General features: G+C 42.4%; 1 protein-coding gene across 1 annotated transcript in view; it reads left to right on the top strand.

Annotated features, from left to right (window-relative positions):
- The window catches only part of GRID1 (glutamate receptor, ionotropic, delta 1), a 1,297,277-nt gene that overhangs the window by 249,623 nt on the left and 1,026,749 nt on the right, over window positions 1–20,905 (top strand). The window contains exon 3 of the mRNA XM_006901020.1: window positions 14,975–15,259. Coding sequence (XP_006901082.1) covers window positions 14,975–15,259 — 285 coding nt within the window. The remainder of the gene's footprint in view (window positions 1–14,974; window positions 15,260–20,905) is intronic.

The raw sequence follows: 20,905 nt of genomic DNA, 5'->3' as shown, positions 1-20,905 counted from the left end.
TCTAATTGTTTTTCGTATGGTGAACCATCCTTGTATACTTGTGAATCCTACTTGGTCATGGTGATTTTTTTTTTTAATGCATCGTTGGATTCTGTTTGCCAGGATTTTGTTCAGGAATTTTGCATTTATGCTCATAAGAGATATTGGTGTATTGTTTTCTATTTGGGTGGCATACTTTCCTAGTTTTGGTATCAAGGATATGTTTGTTTCATAGAATGAGTTTGTTTCATTGAATGAGTCTGGGAGAATTCCATCTTTTTCTGTTTCCTAAAATAGTTTATGTCGAATTTGTGACAGTTCTTCTCTGGTTGTTTGAGAAAATTCACTTGTAAAACCATCTGGTCCAGTGCCTTTTTTTGGCTGGAAGTTGTTTTATTACCTTTCCACTTTCTTCTTTTTGTAATGGGTCTGTTCATTTTTTCAGTTTCGGGTTGTGTCAGTTTAGGTAGGTTTTGCATTTCTCATTATTTTTCCATTTCCTCTAGGTTTTCATATTTGTTTGAGGATAGTTTTTCATAATATTCCAGTGTTAGCCTTTTTATTTTAGTTGGTTCTGTTGTGATGTTGCCCGTTTCATCTCTTAATTGGATTATGTGTCTTTTCTTTTGTTAGTTTTACTAGTGGTTTGTTGATTTTATTGACCTTTTCAAGGAACCAACATGTAGTTTTGTTTATGATTCCAATTATTTTGTGTTTCTTTTTTTTCTACTTTAATTTTTATAAGATCAGTTTTTTTAGAGAGTATTGATTGGGTTTTTTTGCTGTCCTTTTCCCATTTATTGGAGATGTTGGGTTAGAGAGTCAGTGATCATTTTTTCTTGCCTTTTGATGTGTTTGCTTATTACTATAAATTGACCTCTGATTACTGCCTTGGGTGTTTCCCAGAGTTTTTTGTAACTGATGATTTCAGTGTCATTTGTTTCAAGAAACTTTTTAATTTCATTTTTTATTTCTTCTAGTACCCGCTCACTTTCAAGCAAGGTGTTGCTCAGCTTCCAAATGTATGGTTTTTTCTCCTTTATCATCTTGTTAGTAATTTCTAATTTTGTAGCATTGTGGTCTGAGAAGATGCTTTGTATTGTTTCTATGTTTTTTAATTTATTGATGCTTGCCTTGTTACCTAAGGTGTGATCTCTTCTGGACAATGTTCCATGTACATGTGTTGTTTTTTGGTGCATTAATCTATAAATATCTGTAAGATTATGTTGGTTTATTTTGTGGTTTAAAGATACTGAAGAGTATCTTTGTTGAGTTTCTTTCTGGTAGTTCTATCTTTTCTTGAGAGTGGTGTACTGAAGTCTCCAAGTACTATAGTAGTGTTGTCTTTTTACTTTTCATTTTTGTTAGTGTTTGTTTTATGTAGTTTGCACATCCTTCGTTTGGTGCATAGAAATTTATTATGTTATGTGCTCTTGTTCTATTGACCCTTTAACCATTATGTAGTGACCTTCCTTGTCCTTTGTGATGGTTTTTGCATTGAAATTTATTTTATCAGAGATTAATATCACTACTCCTGCTTTTTCTGGTTTCCATTTGTTTGATACATTTTCCCCCACCCTTTTATTTTTAGTCTTTATTTATTTTTCAGGTGTGTCTCTTGTCGACAACATATTAATGGATTACTTTTATCCAATCTGCTACTCTTTTTCTCTTCTGTGGTACATTTAAACCATTCACATTCAGTATGATTATAGAGAGGCAAGGTTTTATTGCTATCATTTTGTTGAGTTTTTTTGGTGTTGTTGCAGGTTACTTTGGTCCATCCTTGTTTCTGTGGCACCTCTGTAAGAAGGACATCTCCCAGTGTTTCCTGCAACACTGTTCTTATTTTTACAATCTCCCTTAGGTTCTGTTTTTCTGGGAGTACCTTGATCTCTCCTTCATATTTGATGGACAGTTTTGTTGAATACAATATTCTTGGTTGACAGTTGTGTTCTTTGAATCTTTGATATATGTCATTCCACTGTCTTCTTGCTCACATGGTTTTGGCACTTCATCTTATGTGCTCTCCCTTATAGGTTACTTTCTGTTTCTCCCTAGCTGCTTTCAGAATTCTCTTCTTATTTTGGTTCTGGCAAATTTTACTATGATATGCCTGGTGTTTTTCTTTTGAGGCCTTTTCTCTATGGTGTTCGCTCAGCTTCTTGAATATATCTTCTCTCATTATTCATTATGCCTGGGAAGTTTTCCTCTAGTAATTCTTGTACAACTTTTTTGGTGCCTTACTTTTTCCTGTTCTGGGATTTCAATGATGTGCATGTTATTTTTCTTGATGGTGTTTCACATTATTCTTATGTTTTCTTCTTTTTCCTTCTTTTTTGAGTCTGCTTTTTGCTCTAGCAGATCTGGGGTGATAATTCTATCTTCTATTTCACTGGTTCTGTGTTCCATCTCTTCAACCCTGTTCATATATCCCTCCATCATGTTGACAGCATCTGAAACCTTGGAGTCATATTTTGTATTGTTTCATGTTTTTCCAGTGCTTCTAATGCCTCTTTAGTTTTATCTGCATTGTTTTGGATTGGTTTTCCATTTTCTCCTAATTTTTGCTTGCAGTGTCCTGTGATTCTTTAAGTTTGTTTTCAGCCATTCAAAATATTCAATCATTGTTCTTTTGAATTTTTTGTCAGGAAGTTCCATCAGACTTTCTGACTTCTGGAAATCCATTGCTACTGTGTCATTTTTTGGGAGCTGATATCTTGCTTTCAGCTTGTGTAGGCAGTGAGGTAGTCTACTTCTTTTGGGACATTATTGTCAGAGAGATTTTTGTGCCTGATGCAATAGATGCTTCTTGATCTGACGTCACTGCTTGAGAATGAGGTTGGCCAGGAATAGTAGCACATGCATGTAGAGTGAGTACATGTGCAGACACACACAGATGCACATGGGAGCGGAGTGTGGGGCAGACCTGCATGGAAGACTAGAAAGCCTTGGCTTTCCCCTTGAGAACTAGATCTGCCATCCTAGTCGAGCTCCAGCTGTTTCATTTCGTCGTGCTTAAGGTGATGGTGCCTCACAGTTGGTCCAACAATTAGCTGTGATCCTCCTAATTACTTTATTCAGTTTCCCTCTGTCCTGCTTGCTCCTGGAGGGTGGGTCTCTCTGCAGCTCCTGCTCCCTTCTGTGGCTTGCTGCTCCCCATTGTGGCTTGCTGTACCCCACCGAGGCTTGGTGTACCCCACTGATGCTTGTAGCTCCTGTGGCTCTCAAATGTCCACGCTGATCCACATCAACATTTTTAGAAGCACCTATATATTTGTGCTCCCTTTTTGGCCCTATGTCTGCAAGGCCGAGGGCCTGACAGCAGGTTTTCCCCCAAAGTACCTGAGCGACCAAGCAGGAAGCTTGTTGTTCTCTTCTGGAGGTGGCTACTTATCTCCATTGAGGGGCTCACGACTCACCTGTTGCCTGAGTTAAGGGGTCCTGTGTGGTCAAACCAGACAGCAGTTTGTTCCCCAAAGTACTTGCTTGCTTCTGGCGGGTAGGTCCCACAGTGGCACCAGTGGTGGCTTTTGGACGGGATTCAGCAGCCAGTTCTGCAGAGGTCCGGAGTTCGCTGCTCTTGGGGCTCTCAAACTTATTATTTTAGTAAAAGTTCTGACTCAAATTCCTGCTGTCTGCATCTTGCCACATCGGTCTCTGTGTGCCACGTAGGTGTCTCTGGTGGCCCATTTCTATGTATCTTACCTGCCCCTTCAGTTTCTTTTGCTGTGCTTCCACCATCTTGGACCTCCCCAATTGACCGGAAATTGCCTTTTGAATTGGCATTGGCATTTGTTTTAAGTTTATAAATTGCCTTTTATAGAATTTTCATTTTCAAAGTATGAAATCTGTCCATGAACATATTGTTCCATTTCTCCAAGTCTCTTTTTGTTTCTTATAGTAATGTTTTTTATTTAATGTGTGTAGGTCTTTTGTGTCTCTAGTTAGATTTGTTCCAAAGTACTTAATCTTGTGTTTAGCTATTGTAATTGTCACTACTTTTTCTTAGCTCAATTTCTGTATTCTCTTTATCATGGTAGAGAAATTAGAATGATTGCTGCCACTTTCCTGAATTGGTTAACTATGTCTCTATAATTTTTTCACTGAATCTTTACTTTTCTAAGCATACTGTTACATCATCTGCATATAGAGATAGTTTTACCTTCTCTTTGTCAATTTGTATAATTCTTATTTCCTTGTGTTGCCTTCTTGCTCTCACTAATACTTCCAATACAGTATTGAATGTTGTTGTTACTATGTGCCATCAATTCACCTGTGACTCCTAAGAAAGGTAATAGTGGGCATCTTTATCTAGGTCACATGTCCGGGAGGGACCAGTCCTTAGAGAAGGACATCGTATTTGGAAGGGTATTTGGAGGGACAGTTCAAGAGAAGGAGATCCTGGATGACATGGAATAACCTGGTAACTAGGGTAGTGGAGGTAGATGTGTTGGGCTCAGTGAGACTGGCTCAGAATAATGCAGAGTTCTTGAGTTGTACATAGAGTTGCTATGAGTTATAGTGTTCTAGAAGACACATAACAACTGCAGCATTCTTCAGAAGAGACAAAAGGGGAGGAAGGGGGGATTGAGTGATGGTCACAGATTGTCATGGGGAGGAAAGTGGAAACCAGAGGAGGAAGGACATCTCCAGAGGAACCTGGGGAGAGGACAGAATGGCAATTCAGGGTCTCACACTACCTGCACAGGAAGAAGCAGCTTGGCTGAGTCTGCCCTCCAGTGGGGTGAGACTGGCAGGCGTCAGGCATCACACTTGGTGCTGTCCTGCCTCTCATCTCCCTCATTTTATGCTTTTGCTTACCTTTTGCATGTCTTAATAAAACATGAAATAATTTATTCTTCACAGATCAATAATTTACAATGAGTTATGACAATACTATATATTTGGTCAATTATTCATTTACTATAAAATATTTATAAATGTTACCTTAATTTGAAGCATTAGCCATGAGAACTCTGAGTATTAATAAAACTGGTGAGATTTAAAGGACAATAGGAAGGGCAAACCTAGCATGGCAGCTGGGGTGTGTGTCTGTGAATGCTCATGCCTGGAGCAAGGAGCTGGCACGGGGTCTTTGCCTCTGCCAGGTGAGCAGGGCACTGTGCCCTGGGGCTGATCTGTGCCCTCCTTTACAAATAAAAGTTTCCTTCTGGGCAGAGCAGAGCAGAGCAGAGCTGAGCTTAGGTCTGCCTAAAGCATGCTTCTCCATTCCCTTTTCAAGCAGTGGCTTCTTGGTGTTAAGGTCTTGTACCTGCTTCTGCTTAAGTGAGGGAAGATTCTGCCTTGTCTCTCCTGCACCCATGTTGTCATTATTATGCCAGATATTTTCAAGACATAGAGTAACTCATGCACTGCTGATTGAGGTCCATGCACATGGTGTTTGAGCAGGTGGTCTGAGAGTAGTGTGGGCTGAACCTGCTGATCATGTTCACCTGGTTCTGGGTCTGGTCCTACAGAATACGCAAGTGGCAATGTGTCAGGCACTAGGATCCTCAGAAGGGGTTCCTGGAATTGGCCATATCTCATTGCCTAGTGGCACCAGCCTTGAGAAATTGTACCTTTTTTCTGTCCAAGCCTCTTTTAGACTTTTTAGATCAAGTCTGGGAGAAGCTCTGGGAACAGGAGTGTGTGGGCATACTTGAGGTAAAGATGTGCCTTTCTTGGAGAACATCTTGTTGCTGTTTGGCTATACTTCCTTTGGGGCAAGAGCTGAGCTGGGAGCTGCCCCAGAATGTCCATCCAGGCAAGAGTTGGGCTGAAAGCTGTTCAGAACCCTAAGTTCTGTCCTTTGTTATAGCTTGTCTCTCCCTTGGACCGGCAACTGGGGCTCTGAAGGCCTCTTTGTCAGTATCTCGTTGTGTGGCTTGGGCCAAGATATTGGCACTCTGTGTTCTGTTCTTACTGGAAGTAAAATGGTCTCGTGGGCAAGAGTTCCTGAAAGAACATATAATGTAGCCAATGCTGTGCGTAATATACCTGGTCATGACATAGTTCTGGCTCCTCAGAAGCCTGGATCAGCAGGATGTGAACTCTCTTTGTGATTGGCTGAGGATTTTGATTGTGGAGCTGTGTCTGGAGTACTGGCTGAGCTCTCTGATAAATCTCATTGGGCTCATATCTTTCCTCTTGAGTGCTGGGGAAGTTGTGGACTGCCCCCAGATCCTCACAGAGATGCTGTGCTTGCCTGGCTTCAGAGCTGGTGAAAGTATCTTGAAATTACCCGAAGAAAGTACCCACATCCGTGCACATGAGTCATCCTTTGGGAGCCTCAAATGTCATCAAGACTGCATTAATATAACCAGGAGAAATATCAGCTTTATGTCCATATTATATTTGAGCCAGAAAAATTAAAACAGAAGCTGCTAAGTCCTAGAGCTTACAAAACACTTTCTGAACACTGAGCTGGGGGAAAAAACACAGCCATGACTTCAAGGCTTTCTGTATCCCAGTGCTGAAAAGGACCCTTCATTTAATGGCCCTTTGTAGGATGTGCACAGACACCTGTGCAGTGGGCAGCATCGCTGTTAATTAGTCTAAGACAGGCAGGGCCCAGAGAGGCACAGCTTCTTGCACGAGGTCACACATCACTCTGGACATGACAGAGCCTGGCTAGTCACTGGCTGGAGGCCCTGACACTGTAAATAGGTAGTTGGCATCTCTCGCCATAACCAGGGCACATGTTGTGTGATGTCCTCTCCCAGAAATGACCATCACACAACCTTAATTAAGTTAATAGCTGATTTGGCTTTGAGCTGATGTATTTTGATCTTATTATTTTTATGTTAGGAGCTTCCAAATAACCATCATTTCAACAGTGCCATTGGATTCCATTCACAGTGGATTGGAAATTGATTCACTCTGGGCCTCTCCATTAGTGCCTGGGAGAGGCTTCCAGCCTTAATTACCACCCCTGTGCTCTGAGGCTGGCAGCTCAGCAGCTCAAGGAGCTCGATAATGCAGGTGGCAGACCACAGGTGGATTTGCAGTGCCATCGTCATGCTGGAAATGGTTGCTGGAAGCTACTAGTTGGGTTATAACTATGAATATCTTTAAGTACCTTCTATGGGACTCTGATGAGGATGTTGAGGTAATTGAGTAGTGAGGGTCTGAGGAAATGGTGGGAACTTTACATCTGTGTAGCCTTATTTGGGTTTGGTTCTAAGCTCACCCAATATGTCCATCAGCTCTACTGGGAAGAGATGCTTCTCCCCACTAATAGATCAGAAATAAGATATGTTCACAGCCTTCTGACTCCTGGCCAGAAGATCCCCAACTGCAGTGTAACTGTGTGACAGTCTTGTACTTATTGCTGTACACAAGCCTGGGTGAACTGAGGCCAGCAAACAACTAGGCCTCTGACTACCTAGAGGGCTGGAGCAGAGTGACCAGTAATAATAGCCTTATCTCTAACTACATATTGATCACTGTGTTGGGAGACCTGGTTCCCACGGTCTGGCACTTGGGAACTATGACAGTCTGTCTCAGTCCCTGAACTCCTCCTGTTTCTTGAGCACATTCCCTGCTATCCATTCTCCAAATATTTGTCCATACTTTGCCCTCTGCTCACAATGCTCCCCTAGTCTCTCCCCATCTTATTTGTTTTCTTTCTTTGCAGCATTGAGTGAGCCTCAGGAGTCTCCCTCTTGGCTTCCTGTCAGGTGTTGGTCTAGGGAGATGAGGTGTAGGCTTGTCTTCACCAATTCTATGTTCCTCAGATTCATGCTTACTGGGGTCCTGGATCCACAGAGCTCAGCACACGGGTTTGTATATGCTGAGTGTGTAGGTGCAAACATAAATCTGCAGGAGGAGGGTGGTGGGTCACCCTGAGCATTTACTGAGGTGTACCTTGGATGGGACCACACCAAGCACAGTGCTCCATCAGGTGAGGATGGTCTGGATCCCAGAACACTGCTCCAGTGGAGGGGACATAGGGCTTCTGATCAGATTCCAAGGGGTGACTTGGAGAAGCTGAGAGTTCCAGGAGATACAGAGCTGTGGTGCCCACAATGAGAGCTCCACTTGGGAGTTTGGGGAAGGGATTCTGATCCTTTTACAGCTCCTGAGGATGGACTTCCTGGGCAGCTGTATGCCCAGTTATGGGCAGTTAATTCTACGAGCTTCTTTAAATAAATTATAAATGCCATATGTGGACATCCAAGACATGAAAGAAAAGTGTGTTCACTATGAGAGCACCTTGGTTGTTAGTGGTTTTTCTTTACCATCTTCACATGGGAGTTTTTTGCTTTTGCTTGTTCTTGAGTCAGCTTCAATTCGTGAAAACCTAACATATAACAGAGTGAAACACTGATGATCTTGCACCATCTTCTCAAGTGTCGTCGTGTTTGAGTCCAGTTCACCTCTTGGAGAGTTTCCCTAATTTCCCTGAGTCTCTACCAAACTGATGTAATTCTCCAGCTAGAGGTCTTTTTCTGATGATGTGTCCTTGCTTTTTTACATAATGGTGGCCATGCTGAGTATTCAGAATCCTGCTTTGAGATCAGCTCCAACTACACTCTTAAGTACATGGCAACATGGAGAAAGAACTGATTGTGCTTCAGGCAGGCCCTGTTCATCATTGACTGTGTACGTTTTCTGTGGTTGTTGAGTCAAGTCAACTAGGACTCATAGCGATCTTATGAACAACAGACCTAAAACTTGCCTTATTCTGCGCCATTCTCGAGCCCACTGTTACAGTCATTGTGTCACACTATCTTTTTGAGGGTTTTCCTTGTTTTCGCTGACCTTCCACCCTTTGTTGTTGTTAGGTGCCATCCAGTTGAGTACAACTCATAACGACCCTGTGAACAACAGACTTGAACCCTGTCCTACCCTGTGTCTTCCTCATCATCTCTGACTCACTTGAGCCCAGTGCTGCATTCATTGTCAATCCATCTCAATGGGGAGCTTCATCTCTTTTGTTAACCCTCCACCTTTCCAAGGATGATGTCCCTTTCCAGGGAGTAGCCTCTGCTAGAATTATGTCCAAAGTATGAATGATGAAACCTCACCATCCTTGCTTCAAATGAACATTTTGGTTGCACTTTTCCCAAGACATATCTGTTTGCTCTTTTGGTAGTCTATGGAATATTCTTCTTCAACACTGCAGCTCAAAGGCATCAATTCTTCTTCTGTCATCCTTATTCACTGCCCACCTTGCAGATGCATAACAGGTGATTGAAAAGATCATGGCTTGAATCATGCACACCTTAGTTTTCAAATGGACATCATTGCTATTAAGTATTTTGGAGAAATCCCTGACAACAGACTTTCCTAGTACAGTGTCTCCAGATCTCCTGGCTGCTGGTACCAAGGATGTTGATTGTTGATCCAAGCAAGATTTCACCCTACTTAGTTGTAAAAAAATTCTCCTTAAGAATGTGAGGAGAATAAAGTGGATTAGCATGTTAAGTGCTTGATATAGTTTTGGGTACATTGAAAATTTTCACAACATCTTCTCTCCTCACATATAGCTTTCATAATTTTCTAATAGTGGAGATTTCCATCTTTTTCCCCCCCCAAAAGGAATTATATTGTCCTGGCAAAAAATTTTGCATAAATACAGAAAAGAAGGAAAAGCACTTCCAATCTCATTTTAAAGTGTGATCACTTTTTTACATTTCATCTTTCATGAATGTTGAGTTTTATTTAATTGACAAAGATTATATACAATTTTTTATTACTTTGACTAACTTTCTCTTCTTGATGGACACTTTTCATCTTATTGGAACAGCTTTCTATGTACCTGTGTGCCAAGTCCCTCTCCCATCTTGTGTATCTCTCAGTCAGTCCTAGCGTGAGAGGATCCCTGAGTAGCCCCTGTGTGTTCAGATCTCAAGCTGTCCCCACAGCTTGGATTGATGTTCAAAGTGGAGCTATCAAGATTAGTATACATAGTCAATAGAACAGAATTGATAATCCACACATAAATCCACCCACCTTTGGACACCTGACATTTGACAGAGAATTGAAATCCATTAAGTGAAGCAAGACAGGATTTTAAACAGAAAGTGCTGGTGAAGCTGGACATCTCTTTGCAGAAATTTGAAGTGAGGCTCATAACTTACACCCCCTGTAAACACTGATCCAATGGCTGTGTGACCTAGGCATAACACCTCAAACCATAGAACTAAGTAAAGAGAAAAATAGGACAAACTTCAGGACCCTTATCTATGGCATAAATAGACTATCAAATTTAACAAAAACTGTACAATTGGCCATGGATAAACTTGTCAACTAGAACTTTCTAAAAATTAAATCCTTACTGCATAAAAGACTTCTTTTTTACATTATTTTTTAAATTTTATATTGGTTTGCATGCACATGCAAAATTTGTATCCATTGTGTTTCATTCATATGCATTGTGTTTAACACATTCTTTCATTCACATCATACTTCCTACACAATTATTCCCAGAGATTGTGTTTTTTAAAACCAGTCATCATTGATCTTATGCCCACTATTACTCCATCTTTTCAGGTCCCCACTGGATCCTTCTTAATTATTTCACCCCCTTCTTCCTCCTACAAAATTCTGTGACCCCATGATATGTCCCCTTACCCACCTTTGTCCCTCTGCACCCTCCTCTTTTCCCTCTAGACTTTTATACACATCTTACTAGTTATCTTTCTATTTTTACAATAAAGGTCTTATGCAGTATTTGTCCTTATAAGACTGAGTTAGTTCACTCAATATAATGCTCTGCAGCCTTGTTGATCCTGAATGCTGCATAGTATTCCATCATGTGAATGTAACACAACTTCTCAATCTGTTCATTTGTTGATGGACATTTGGGCTATTTCCATTTTCTTGCTATTGTGAATAATGTTGTTATGCACATTGGTGTACAGATTTCTGTTTGTCTCTAAGATCTATTTTCCTTGGGGTATTTTCATAGCAGTTATATAACTGGATTATGTGAAAATTCTGTGCTCAGGTGATTTTTTGTTTGTTTTTGTTTTGTTTTGGTTTTTTTTAGGAAATGTCAAACTGCCTTCTGCAGTGGTTGTAACATTTTACAATCCCACCAACAGTGTCTGAGAGTTTCTGTCGCCTCTATGTCTATTTTCTCCAACATTTGTTTTTTGCTGTTCTATTAAACTATGCCACTGCTACTGGGGTGAGATTGTATCTCATTGTGATTTTTATTTGCACTCTCTTATTACCAGTGATTTTGAGCATTTTTTCATGTGTCTGTTGGCCAATTAAGATGTCTTCCTCAGTGAAAAGTCTTTCTTTGTTTTTGGCCCATTTTGTAATTGTGCTATCAGCCTTTTTCATGTGGAAGCCCAGAAGTATTCTCTAAACTTTTGTTCTGAGACCCTTGTCCAAGATGGTATTGCTAAATGTTTTTTTCCAATAAATAGTTTTTTCTTTTCACCCAGTGGAAAAAAATTTTGATACATAAAGGGACTTATTCATCGAAAGACTTCCTCAAAAAAATGAAAAGAGAGCCTAGATGATGAGAAAAATATCTGACAATGACATAAGGGACTAATATAAAAAATTTTGAGAAAACGCTGACATCTAAATAACAGAAAGAGAAATGGTCCAGTTGAAAGACATGAATGATAGACAGCTCACCAAAGAGGATGTTCAGATGGACAGCACACACGACAAAGAAATATTTAGTATCATTAACTATTCACCCATTCACTCATTGCCATTGGGTCCAAACTGACTCATAGCTGAGCCTTCAGTTTGTTTCTGAATCTGTAAATCACATGGAAAGAGCTTTTTCATCTTTATCTTGTGAATCTAAGGGTGGATTCAAACCACTAGAGGTGTGGGTTAGCAGCATCAGTCTCTACAGACTATGCCAGCAGAGCACCGATGAGCAAGTCAAAACAACAATGAGATAACTCTCACCTCAGCAACTGTAACAACGTTCAGTAAGAGATAAAACAGTGAATGCTGATGAGGTTGAGGAAAGATTAGAATTCTCATACACTGATGGTGGAACTATAAAATGGTATAACTACTGTGGAAAAAAAGTGGCACTTCTTTGAAAAGTTGTAAACAGAAATAACATTTGATCCAGCAATCTCACTGTTAGGTATATGTACTAAGGAAATATGCACTATGACAAGAATAGATCTATGTATAGCCATGTTCCATAAAGCATTATATACAATAGTTAAGGGATACAGAAAACCCAAGTGCCCATTAGTGAATTAATAGACAAACTGTAAGTACATATGCAACACTAAAGGATAATTTATGAAGCACCCTATAACATGTATGTAGAACATTATCCTGAGTGATGTAAGTTATTCACAAAGAATGAATATTGTTTGAGGTTACTACTCTAAAAAGCAGCAGCTCTGGTGTTGTAGTCTAACCTAAAGTCTAAGCTGCTTAGATGGCTCAAATCCACTAGTCTCTTTTAGTGAGAAAGAGAAGCAATCTCCTTTTTTGTGATTTCCAATCTTGGGAACCTGCTGGAGGATGAGTTTTGAATTGGACCTGACTTGACAGCTCTCTCTGTGTATGTGCATGCATGTGAGAGAGAGAGCGAGCGCACCAGAGAGCCAGAGAAAACGAGAGCCAGAAAGATTCTAAAATGCTAATGAAAGTTTTATACACAGAAAGAAACATTCTTTGATTTTTACTAACAATGGGAAGGAGGAAAAATTAGTACCTAGATAATAGACACCCATTACTATGGGTGAAGAGAAAGGCTGTGGTACCATGAGGGAGTCTGGTTATTGCTCTGAGTTTTCTTGCCCACTGCTCTCATTCCTGTCTTTACTAAGGACTGTGGGCTAGGGAGGGAACTGAGGTGAGCATAGCAGGAAAGATTCTTGCCTTGTGAAGCTGGAAGTTGAATAGGAGGTACAGACTGTGTGTGAGGGTAAGAAAGTACCTTCAAGGCTCAGGAAAGGACAAAGAAGGAGTGAGTATTCAAGTGGGAGTCTGTGTGCAGTCTCCTGAGGCAAAAAACCAAAAACCAAAACCAACATGTGGATGGCTTGAGTGTCTGAGTCTTGGTAGGAATATGATCTGAGCAGGGCTAGGATGGTCATGAGGCAGCAGGCAGGCCACAGAGAGCCCACAAGATAGATCCAAGGAGTTTGAATTTCTCCGGGTGCTCTGAGCCTTGAGTAGCTTCCAGTGGTGTGATGGCTTCCTGTGGTGTGATGTCATCAGACTTTTGATTAGGCGAGAAATCAGCTGTATGAGCGTGGATGAGGATGCAGAGCAGTTGGGTGGCTATGTGCTAGCTCCCGGCTTCTTATTTACCCACTTCTATCCCCACTTCTTACTTGGAGATGAGTACTCAGCAGTGGACATTGGATCTCTTTGTCCTGCTGATGTCAGGAACAAGGCAGGGAGTGCCTCTTTTGGAGAATAACTGGCCTTCACACCAAAAGTGTAGAGGTGCCCCCTGTCATACTTGGAGTCAGTTCCCCTGCTTTGTGGTCTGCTTTTCCAGCTAGTACTCTTCCCCAGCACCACAACTCAAAGACATTGATTCTTCTTTCACCTTTACATACTGTCCTACTTCCAGATGCATAGGACCCAGTTAGAAATATCATGACTTGGATCAAGTGCACCTTAGTCTTCAAGCTGACATTGTTGCTTTTTGGTACTTTGGAGAGGTCCTTGACAGCAGATTTCCCCAGTGCAACACATCTTTTGATTACTTGACTGCTGCTGCCATAGGTATTGATTGTGGATCCAAGTAAAATCAGGCTTTTGTTCATTTGTCATGAATATTGCATGGACTGCCAGAAGAACAAACAAGTGTTGGAAGAAGTGCAACCCAACTAGCGAGCTCTTTAGAGGCAAGGATGATGACACTTCATCTCACATACTTTGTGCATGCTGTCAGGAGGGTCCAGTCCTTTCAAACAAGAACATGCTGGAAAAGGTGAACGATGAGAGAAAGAGAGGAAGACCTGTAGTGAGATGGATTTGACACAATGATTAGCAATGGGCTCAAGCGTATTAGAAATCATGAGGATGGTGCAGTGGAGCGTAGGCTTCCTAACTATAGTTCATTGGGTCACTATGAGTTGTAATTGACATGAGACACTTAACAAGGATATCCCCAGCCAAATCAGAATTGTTACATAAAAACCCAAGAGACCTCCACTGCTGCTCCCCATTGCTCACAAGTTGGTCTTCTGCAGCAGATGGCTTGCTGGCATCCACAGGCTGTGTTTTGAAATGGCATCTGCTTCCCCACATTCTTGCCATCACACACACATATTATTAATAAATGCTTGCTTCAAAACTGATACAGTGGGTTGCAGTGTTGGAAGATGAATCTTTCTATTAATTGTTCTTATGCTCCAAAAGCACATTGCTAAAAGGTATGGGCCTTATAGCTCCTGGATGTCTTGAGTGCATCAGCCCTAGAAAAGACTGCTGGCATCTTCACTGTCTCCTCCAGGCCCATGGTTACCTCTCTACCTGCAGGAACTTTTCCCTTTGTTGTCATGTGGAGTTTGATAACCCTGAATGTCTGGAATCTGTGTTTTTATGGTAGGAACCAGAAAACCTAGGGTTTCTTTCCCTTTTTCTTTTTCTCAACCTCCATCCGATGTCCACAGGGATAAGTGTCTCCCTGCGTTTGTGATGCAGTTCCTTCCTCTCTCTGTCAGACAGTCTTCTCAGTTAGCATGTGTGCGATGCTCGCCTGGGGCTGCACAGTGATAACATGAGCTCTGCTCTGCAGGGACACATGTCCCAGAGTGGGAGGCAGGATGACAGTGAAACCACTGTATGAGTGTGCCAGGCACCTGTAGGCTGGTCTTGTTCTGGCACACCCTTTCTCAGTGGCTTATGGAAATGATTGTATCCCTCTGCTTCCTCATGAGTTTAAAGTGTACAAGAATGTTCAGCCAGCAGGCTATTGATGGGCCTCTGCATCATAGGCCTAGAACATGATGGACATGGGTTGTGCTAGTCAAAGCCAGTGTCACATGACCATGATACTAACCCCTCCCTTTCTTTCCTCTCTCTCCAGCCTGTGACCTCATGACCCAGGGGATTTTGGCCTTGGTCACGTCCACTGGCTGTGCCTCTGCCAACGCCCTACAGTCTCTCACCGATGCCATGCATATCCCACACCTCTTTGTTCAGCGCAATCCAGGGGGGTCGCCTCGAACTGCCTGCCAGCTGAATCCCAGCCCCGACGGTGAGGCCTACACGCTGGCCTCAAGGCCACCGGTTCGCCTCAATGATGTCATGCTCAAGCTGGTGACGGAGCTGCGCTGGCAGAAGTTCATCATGTTCTATGACAGCGAGTATGGTGAGTGGAGCTGGGCAGTGGGGCAGCCATAGCTGGGCAGGGGTGCTCTTGGCCTGATCTGACTGGGCCTGGGGGCAGCGACCAGCCTCAGGCCTCCTGGGTGGAGGAGGAGATCTGAGGGTAGATCTGCATATAGGCTCTGCAGTTACCTAGCAACACCACCTTATCATGACAGCTGAAGTTTAAGTCATCTTAGAGTTTCCAATAAAATATTAATAAACTGCTGGTGGAAATTGGCAAGTGTGTGCAGGGGCTCAGAATGGTGGCCTGCAGCGTCTAGGAGCCCTGCAGGCATGCCGCTCTTCAGTGTCCCCTTACTGAGGACTGCAAGCTCCCTTCTTCCGGCAGGCTCTGCTCTTATGGCCTTAGGTTTCCCATTGCTTGGTCAATTGTGGGGGATACAGAAGGACAGGTCACTGTGTCATTTCTTAGTGTCCAGGGGCCAGGCTAGGATAGTGAGTCTGGGCTGTCCAGTGCGGCCAGAGTGCTTTAAAGACCTTCCATATTAAAAAAAAACAAAACAACAAAACATCAAAATTTGTTTATTACAAGCAAGCAAGGGGCTTCTTTTTTAAAAAAAAATTTATTTTAAAAATACTAGTTTATTTACAAAATTCAAATACATACATTGATTTAGAGAACTGATTCTTCCGGTTTCCCTCACCCCCCCACACCCATCAAATTGTACAACCCCATGATTAATCCCTCCCTCCCCCTGCACACCCTCATCCCTCTGCTTCCACCCTTCCCCATGCCCCTTGGATCCTTATACTCATTCTACTAACAGTTTTATATAATATTTGTCCTTGTGGGACTGAGTTAGTTCACTCAGCATAATGCTCTCCAGTCCCTCCCAAGTTAGGTAATAATTTACAGAATTGTTGCTCCTGTGTGCTATATACCGTAATGTCTCAATCAATTAATTTGTGATTGGACATTTGGGCTGTTTCTATATTCTTGCAATGGTAACTAAAACTGCTATGAACACTGGTGTACAGGTGTCTGTTTGTGCCTCAGTTCTCATTTTCTCAGAGTATATTCCCATTATGGAGGGAAGTTTGACGTGTTCTTAAAAAGCTGAACATAGAAATTTAATATGACCTAGCTATTCCACTACTTGGAATATACCTCGAGAAAATGAGAATTGGGCTTTTGAGAGATATCTTCAGGTTTTCTTGTGGCTAGTTTCAATAGGAAATGGTTTTTGTATTCCATGTGTGATTTTTAAAACAAAACATTTTGAGATAAGTGAGGTTCACATGACATTGTAAGAAATGATGCTAAGAATGTGTGTACATGCTGGTAATTCTATGTCATGTGTAGATTCATGGACTGACCATCCACAGGTAAGATCCAGAACTGTTTCATCATTAAGATCCCTTGAGTTACCCTCATCACCACAACCACCACTTTGTTTCTTTAAAGGGTGCTAAGGACAGGTGAGGCTCAGCACCCCCTTGCCTGGGCTTTGCATTCAGTGAGATGGACCCTAAATAAATTCCATTTTATCTCATGGTAAAACGGTTCCATCATCAAGAATGTAACTAAGAAAAGAAGCCAGCATATGTTTGCATTCATCTAAATACTCCATGTTTTAAAACCAGAATGCTGTCCTTGGTCCTTGAACAAATATGCTGTTTGGAATCTCCAAGGAAAAATTGAAAAAGCAAATCTTCATGGTACGGAGATACAAATGAGATAGTGGCAAAGACCAGGGTTGCCTGACGTACCAATGACTTTGATTGATCTCAACCCAGGACTTGGGGCTTCACCTCCAGCTCAGTCCCTGCCCTGGGAAGGAGTTGGAGACCTTGTCACATGTAGGAGATGCCCACAGAGCAGGGTTCAGCTCTCTACACCTACAGTGAGGGCTGGAGGTTGATGGGGACTCCCACCCCACTTCTTTCAGGCACCATAGCACCTCTTCTTTCTTAGCCTGTAGACCTCTCCTGAGTCTTGGTTCTCTCTTGGCCCTGGGAGTGGGGCTGGGTGGGCTCCTAGAGCCACTAGGAGGGAAGGTGGCCAGCTCCCCCACCTCCACAACTTGTCAGCTTCTGTGCATTTTGGCAACAGAATGACCCTTGACAGCATCATTCCCTGTGGATCCTCTCTTCTTATTACACCCTCACGTCCACTCACGATGAGTCAAATCCTTGAGGAGGGCTTCCCTGGCCCTCCTGTCTGCATCGGTGTGTGACTTCACGGGCATATGTGTCCTCCAATCTGGCTTGCAGCATACTCTGCTCATGGTGCCGTTTCTGGTTACTACTGATGCCCATATGTGGCTGGAAGTTCCATGGGAGCAGAGCTGTTGCAATCCAGTCCCTAACATGGAGTCTAGCACCAGGAAGGTCTGGAAACAGTCACTGTAAGAAAAGGCATCCTGATTTAATAGGGATAAAGATGTTCAGATGATTTTCACTTAAGACAAATGAGAAATGCTGAGAGATCTAGGCACAATGAGTAGTCAGATCTCTGGGACAGAAGCAGGGGAAAAGGGTTTATTCTCCAGTTACTCCCCATATCCTCTTCCCTTTTCCCCTCATCCAGAACCTCCACCCAAATGAAAATGTCTTCCTTTTCTGACTTGTTGATTTTTTCTCCCTCTAGTAGAACTCAAGTTTTTTAGCACCCGTCCCTTTGTCAGTAATTCCTTAGTGATTTAAGATGGCAAATAGCTTTTCATCTGGGGGCCACAGCAGGCTTGGCTGCTGGGCATTCAGAGTGCTGTGTTGGGAAGGGTTCTGAGACTGGCTATGAACCAGTTCATTCTGGTTCAGCCCCCTGCTGAGGATTTGAATATCCCCTACCCAGCTCCAGATACACAGAATCAGAATCTCCATCCTTGGGGATCTTGCTAACGGGTAGGTTCTGATTCAGTATATCTTGGGTGGAAATGCTGCTTCTCAGTCAAATGAGCACTTCATTTTCCTGTTCTGAGCCCCTCTGGGTTCATTCGTGGAAGGGACCTTGCTCACTGTTTTTTGAGGTTTTTCTTTTTTTTAATTTAAAATTTTTTGTGATTTTTAACAAAAGCTTACAGAAAAGTAGGATTTTATTATTCATTCTTGGTTGCACATTTTCCTCCCTACCCACCCCCAGTTTGCTTTTTTTGTTCATTCATTTTTATATACGTTTACTCACAAAGTTTATATACATTGTGTTTCACACTATTTTTCTTTCATATTGCATTTCATACAGTCATTCCCATGCATTATGTTTATAAAATCAATCATCATTGGACCTTACCCATCATTACCTAATCTTTTCAGGTCCCTGCTAGATCCTTCCCATTTTCTTTACCTCCTCCCTCCACCCCCAAAATGTACAACCCTATGGTTTTGCTGCTTCTCATCCTTACCCTTCTGCTCTCACCTCTACCCATCTTGCGTCCCCATATATGTTTTACTAGTCATCCTTCTATTCTTATAATAGTGGTCTTATGCAGTATTTGTCCTTATGAGACTGAGTTAATTCACTCAGCATAATCCTTTCCAGTCTCTCCCAAGTTATGTAGTATTTTTTTTAAAATCATTGCTCCTGAAAGCTTCCATTGTGTGAATGTACAACAACTTCTCAGTTCATTCATTTATTGATGGACATCTGGGCTGTTTCTATGTTCTTGCGACAGTCAACAATGCTTCTGCGAACATTAGCATACAGATCTCTTTTTGTGTCTTAGAACAGTGCTCACTATTTAAGGCTTCTGTCACAGCAGAGGATGACTCTATGTCTGCAGCACTGTCCAGGGTCCTCACACTTGGCTTTGGGCTTTCTGTAGGCCAGGGCTCTAGGATTCTGTCCAAGACTCCCTTTTTACTCCAACTTGGACATAACTGACACATGCTGTGTTTGAGCACTCCTCAGCTTCCTTCCCCACCTACTGAGTGGAGCCTTCTACCGATGTTGTTGTTATTGTCATGTGCCATCGAGTGGCTTGCGACTCATGGCGACCCTATGTACAACAGCCCTAAACCCTGCTCTATCCTGTGCCAGTCACACTGCCTCTGACACACCCATCCCAATTACCCCAGTCACCGAATCAGTCCACCTCACAGAGGGTCTTCCCCTCTTGTGCCATCCTTCCACCCTCCCAAGTATGATGTCCCTCTCCAAGGACCTGTCCCTTATTACAACATGTCCACAGTATGTCAGGTGAAGCCCCAGAATCCTTGTGTCCAAGGAGTAGCCTGATTTAACCCTCTCCAGGATGAATCTGTTTGTTTTCTTGGCAGTCCATGGTACATTCAATACTCTTCTCCAGCACCACGGCTCAAAGGCATCAATTCTCCTTCTATCCTCTTTAGTCACTGTCCAACTCTCTGATGCATAACAAGTGATTGCAAAGACCACAGCCTGTATCAGATGCACCTTAGTCTCCAGAGTGACACCATTGCTCTTCAGTACCCTGGAGATGTCCCTAACAGCAGACTTTCCCATCACAGTATATTTTTTTTATTTGCTTTTTAACTGGGCTCATCTACAGAGCCCAGTTAAAAAGCAAATTGAGTGTAAATGCTTTCTTATTCCTTACAAACAGGAGGGATTTGGAGGCAGAGCAACTCTGCTTTGATGCTATTCTGTAAGTATTGTCTCCTGTATTATTTCTTGTAAGCCACCTGACAGCACTCTGAGGGGAGACTGTTGATAAATCTTTAAAGAGAGGCAATGAGGTTCATGGATAACCCACATACTGTGTATAGCTTGGGGCATGCCAGGCCCCAGTTTTTCTCTCCTGTCCTTATGTTGGTTGCTGTAGAGTTGATGCCAGGAAAGAGCATTAAGCCTTGGATTAGACTTTGGGTGGTCAAGTGGATATCATATAAGAAGTCCCTCTCTTGTTGGGAAACTTAGAAGAAAACCCCTTTCTTTCCCACTTGCTCCTCTACTTTTCTTTAAGCCCAGGGATGTCATGTTTGTGTGTGGAGCCCAGAGGACTGTGTGAGTTAGAAATTGGGGACATGCACAGCAGAAGCACTGGGCTCTGAGACAGAAGTTGGCATAGGGGTGAAAAAGGGATTTATTTACATGTATATGGTTTACAAAATACAAGCTGGCCATTTGGTAAAATTCCATTCAAAATACTCGTATGCTTATTGTGACAGTGAAGGGAATAAAAGAGAAGCTGACATTTGGAAAAGAAAATCTGTAATGTGAAATGCCAAAAGTTTGGATGAAGCAGAATGAAGTTTCTGATTTGCCACTTCAGTGTTGGAATGTGCACGTGTGTGCTGGGAGAAGCTAGAAGCTGCAGCCACAGTTTTCCTAGAGCAACTAAATTTGGATGATGACTGTAGTTGGAGTGGAGTCTTCAGAATCATTGAGTCATTTACTCTTCAGGTCTTCCAGGAGTCACCAGTAAGTGTCATGCATTTTATGAGGCACTCGTTTTGGGTGAAGAAATGGATGAGTGGAGTGACTGGGCTTAGGTCGTACAAGACTAGGACTGGCAATCTTCTTTCTAAATGTCCCGGGGTTTCTATGGTGTCCTCTGGTCCTCTGAGCTGCTTACATGCCACAGATGGGTGAGGTTGGGGATCCATAGGAACAAAAGACTCACAGTAAGTGGCCACTGTCTGTTTGTGTTAGTTTAGAAATTATCTTGTGTGTGTGTGTGTGTGTGTGTGTGTGTGTGTGTGTGTGTGT

This window comes from Elephantulus edwardii, unplaced genomic scaffold, assembly GCF_000299155.1.
Source record: "Elephantulus edwardii isolate Elephantulus edwardi_28Jun2011 unplaced genomic scaffold, EleEdw1.0 scaffold00305, whole genome shotgun sequence".
Taxonomy (NCBI): domain Eukaryota; kingdom Metazoa; phylum Chordata; class Mammalia; order Macroscelidea; family Macroscelididae; genus Elephantulus; species Elephantulus edwardii.
The sequence above is the reverse complement of the archived record's forward strand: the minus strand, read 5'-3'. Positions and strand labels throughout refer to the sequence as shown.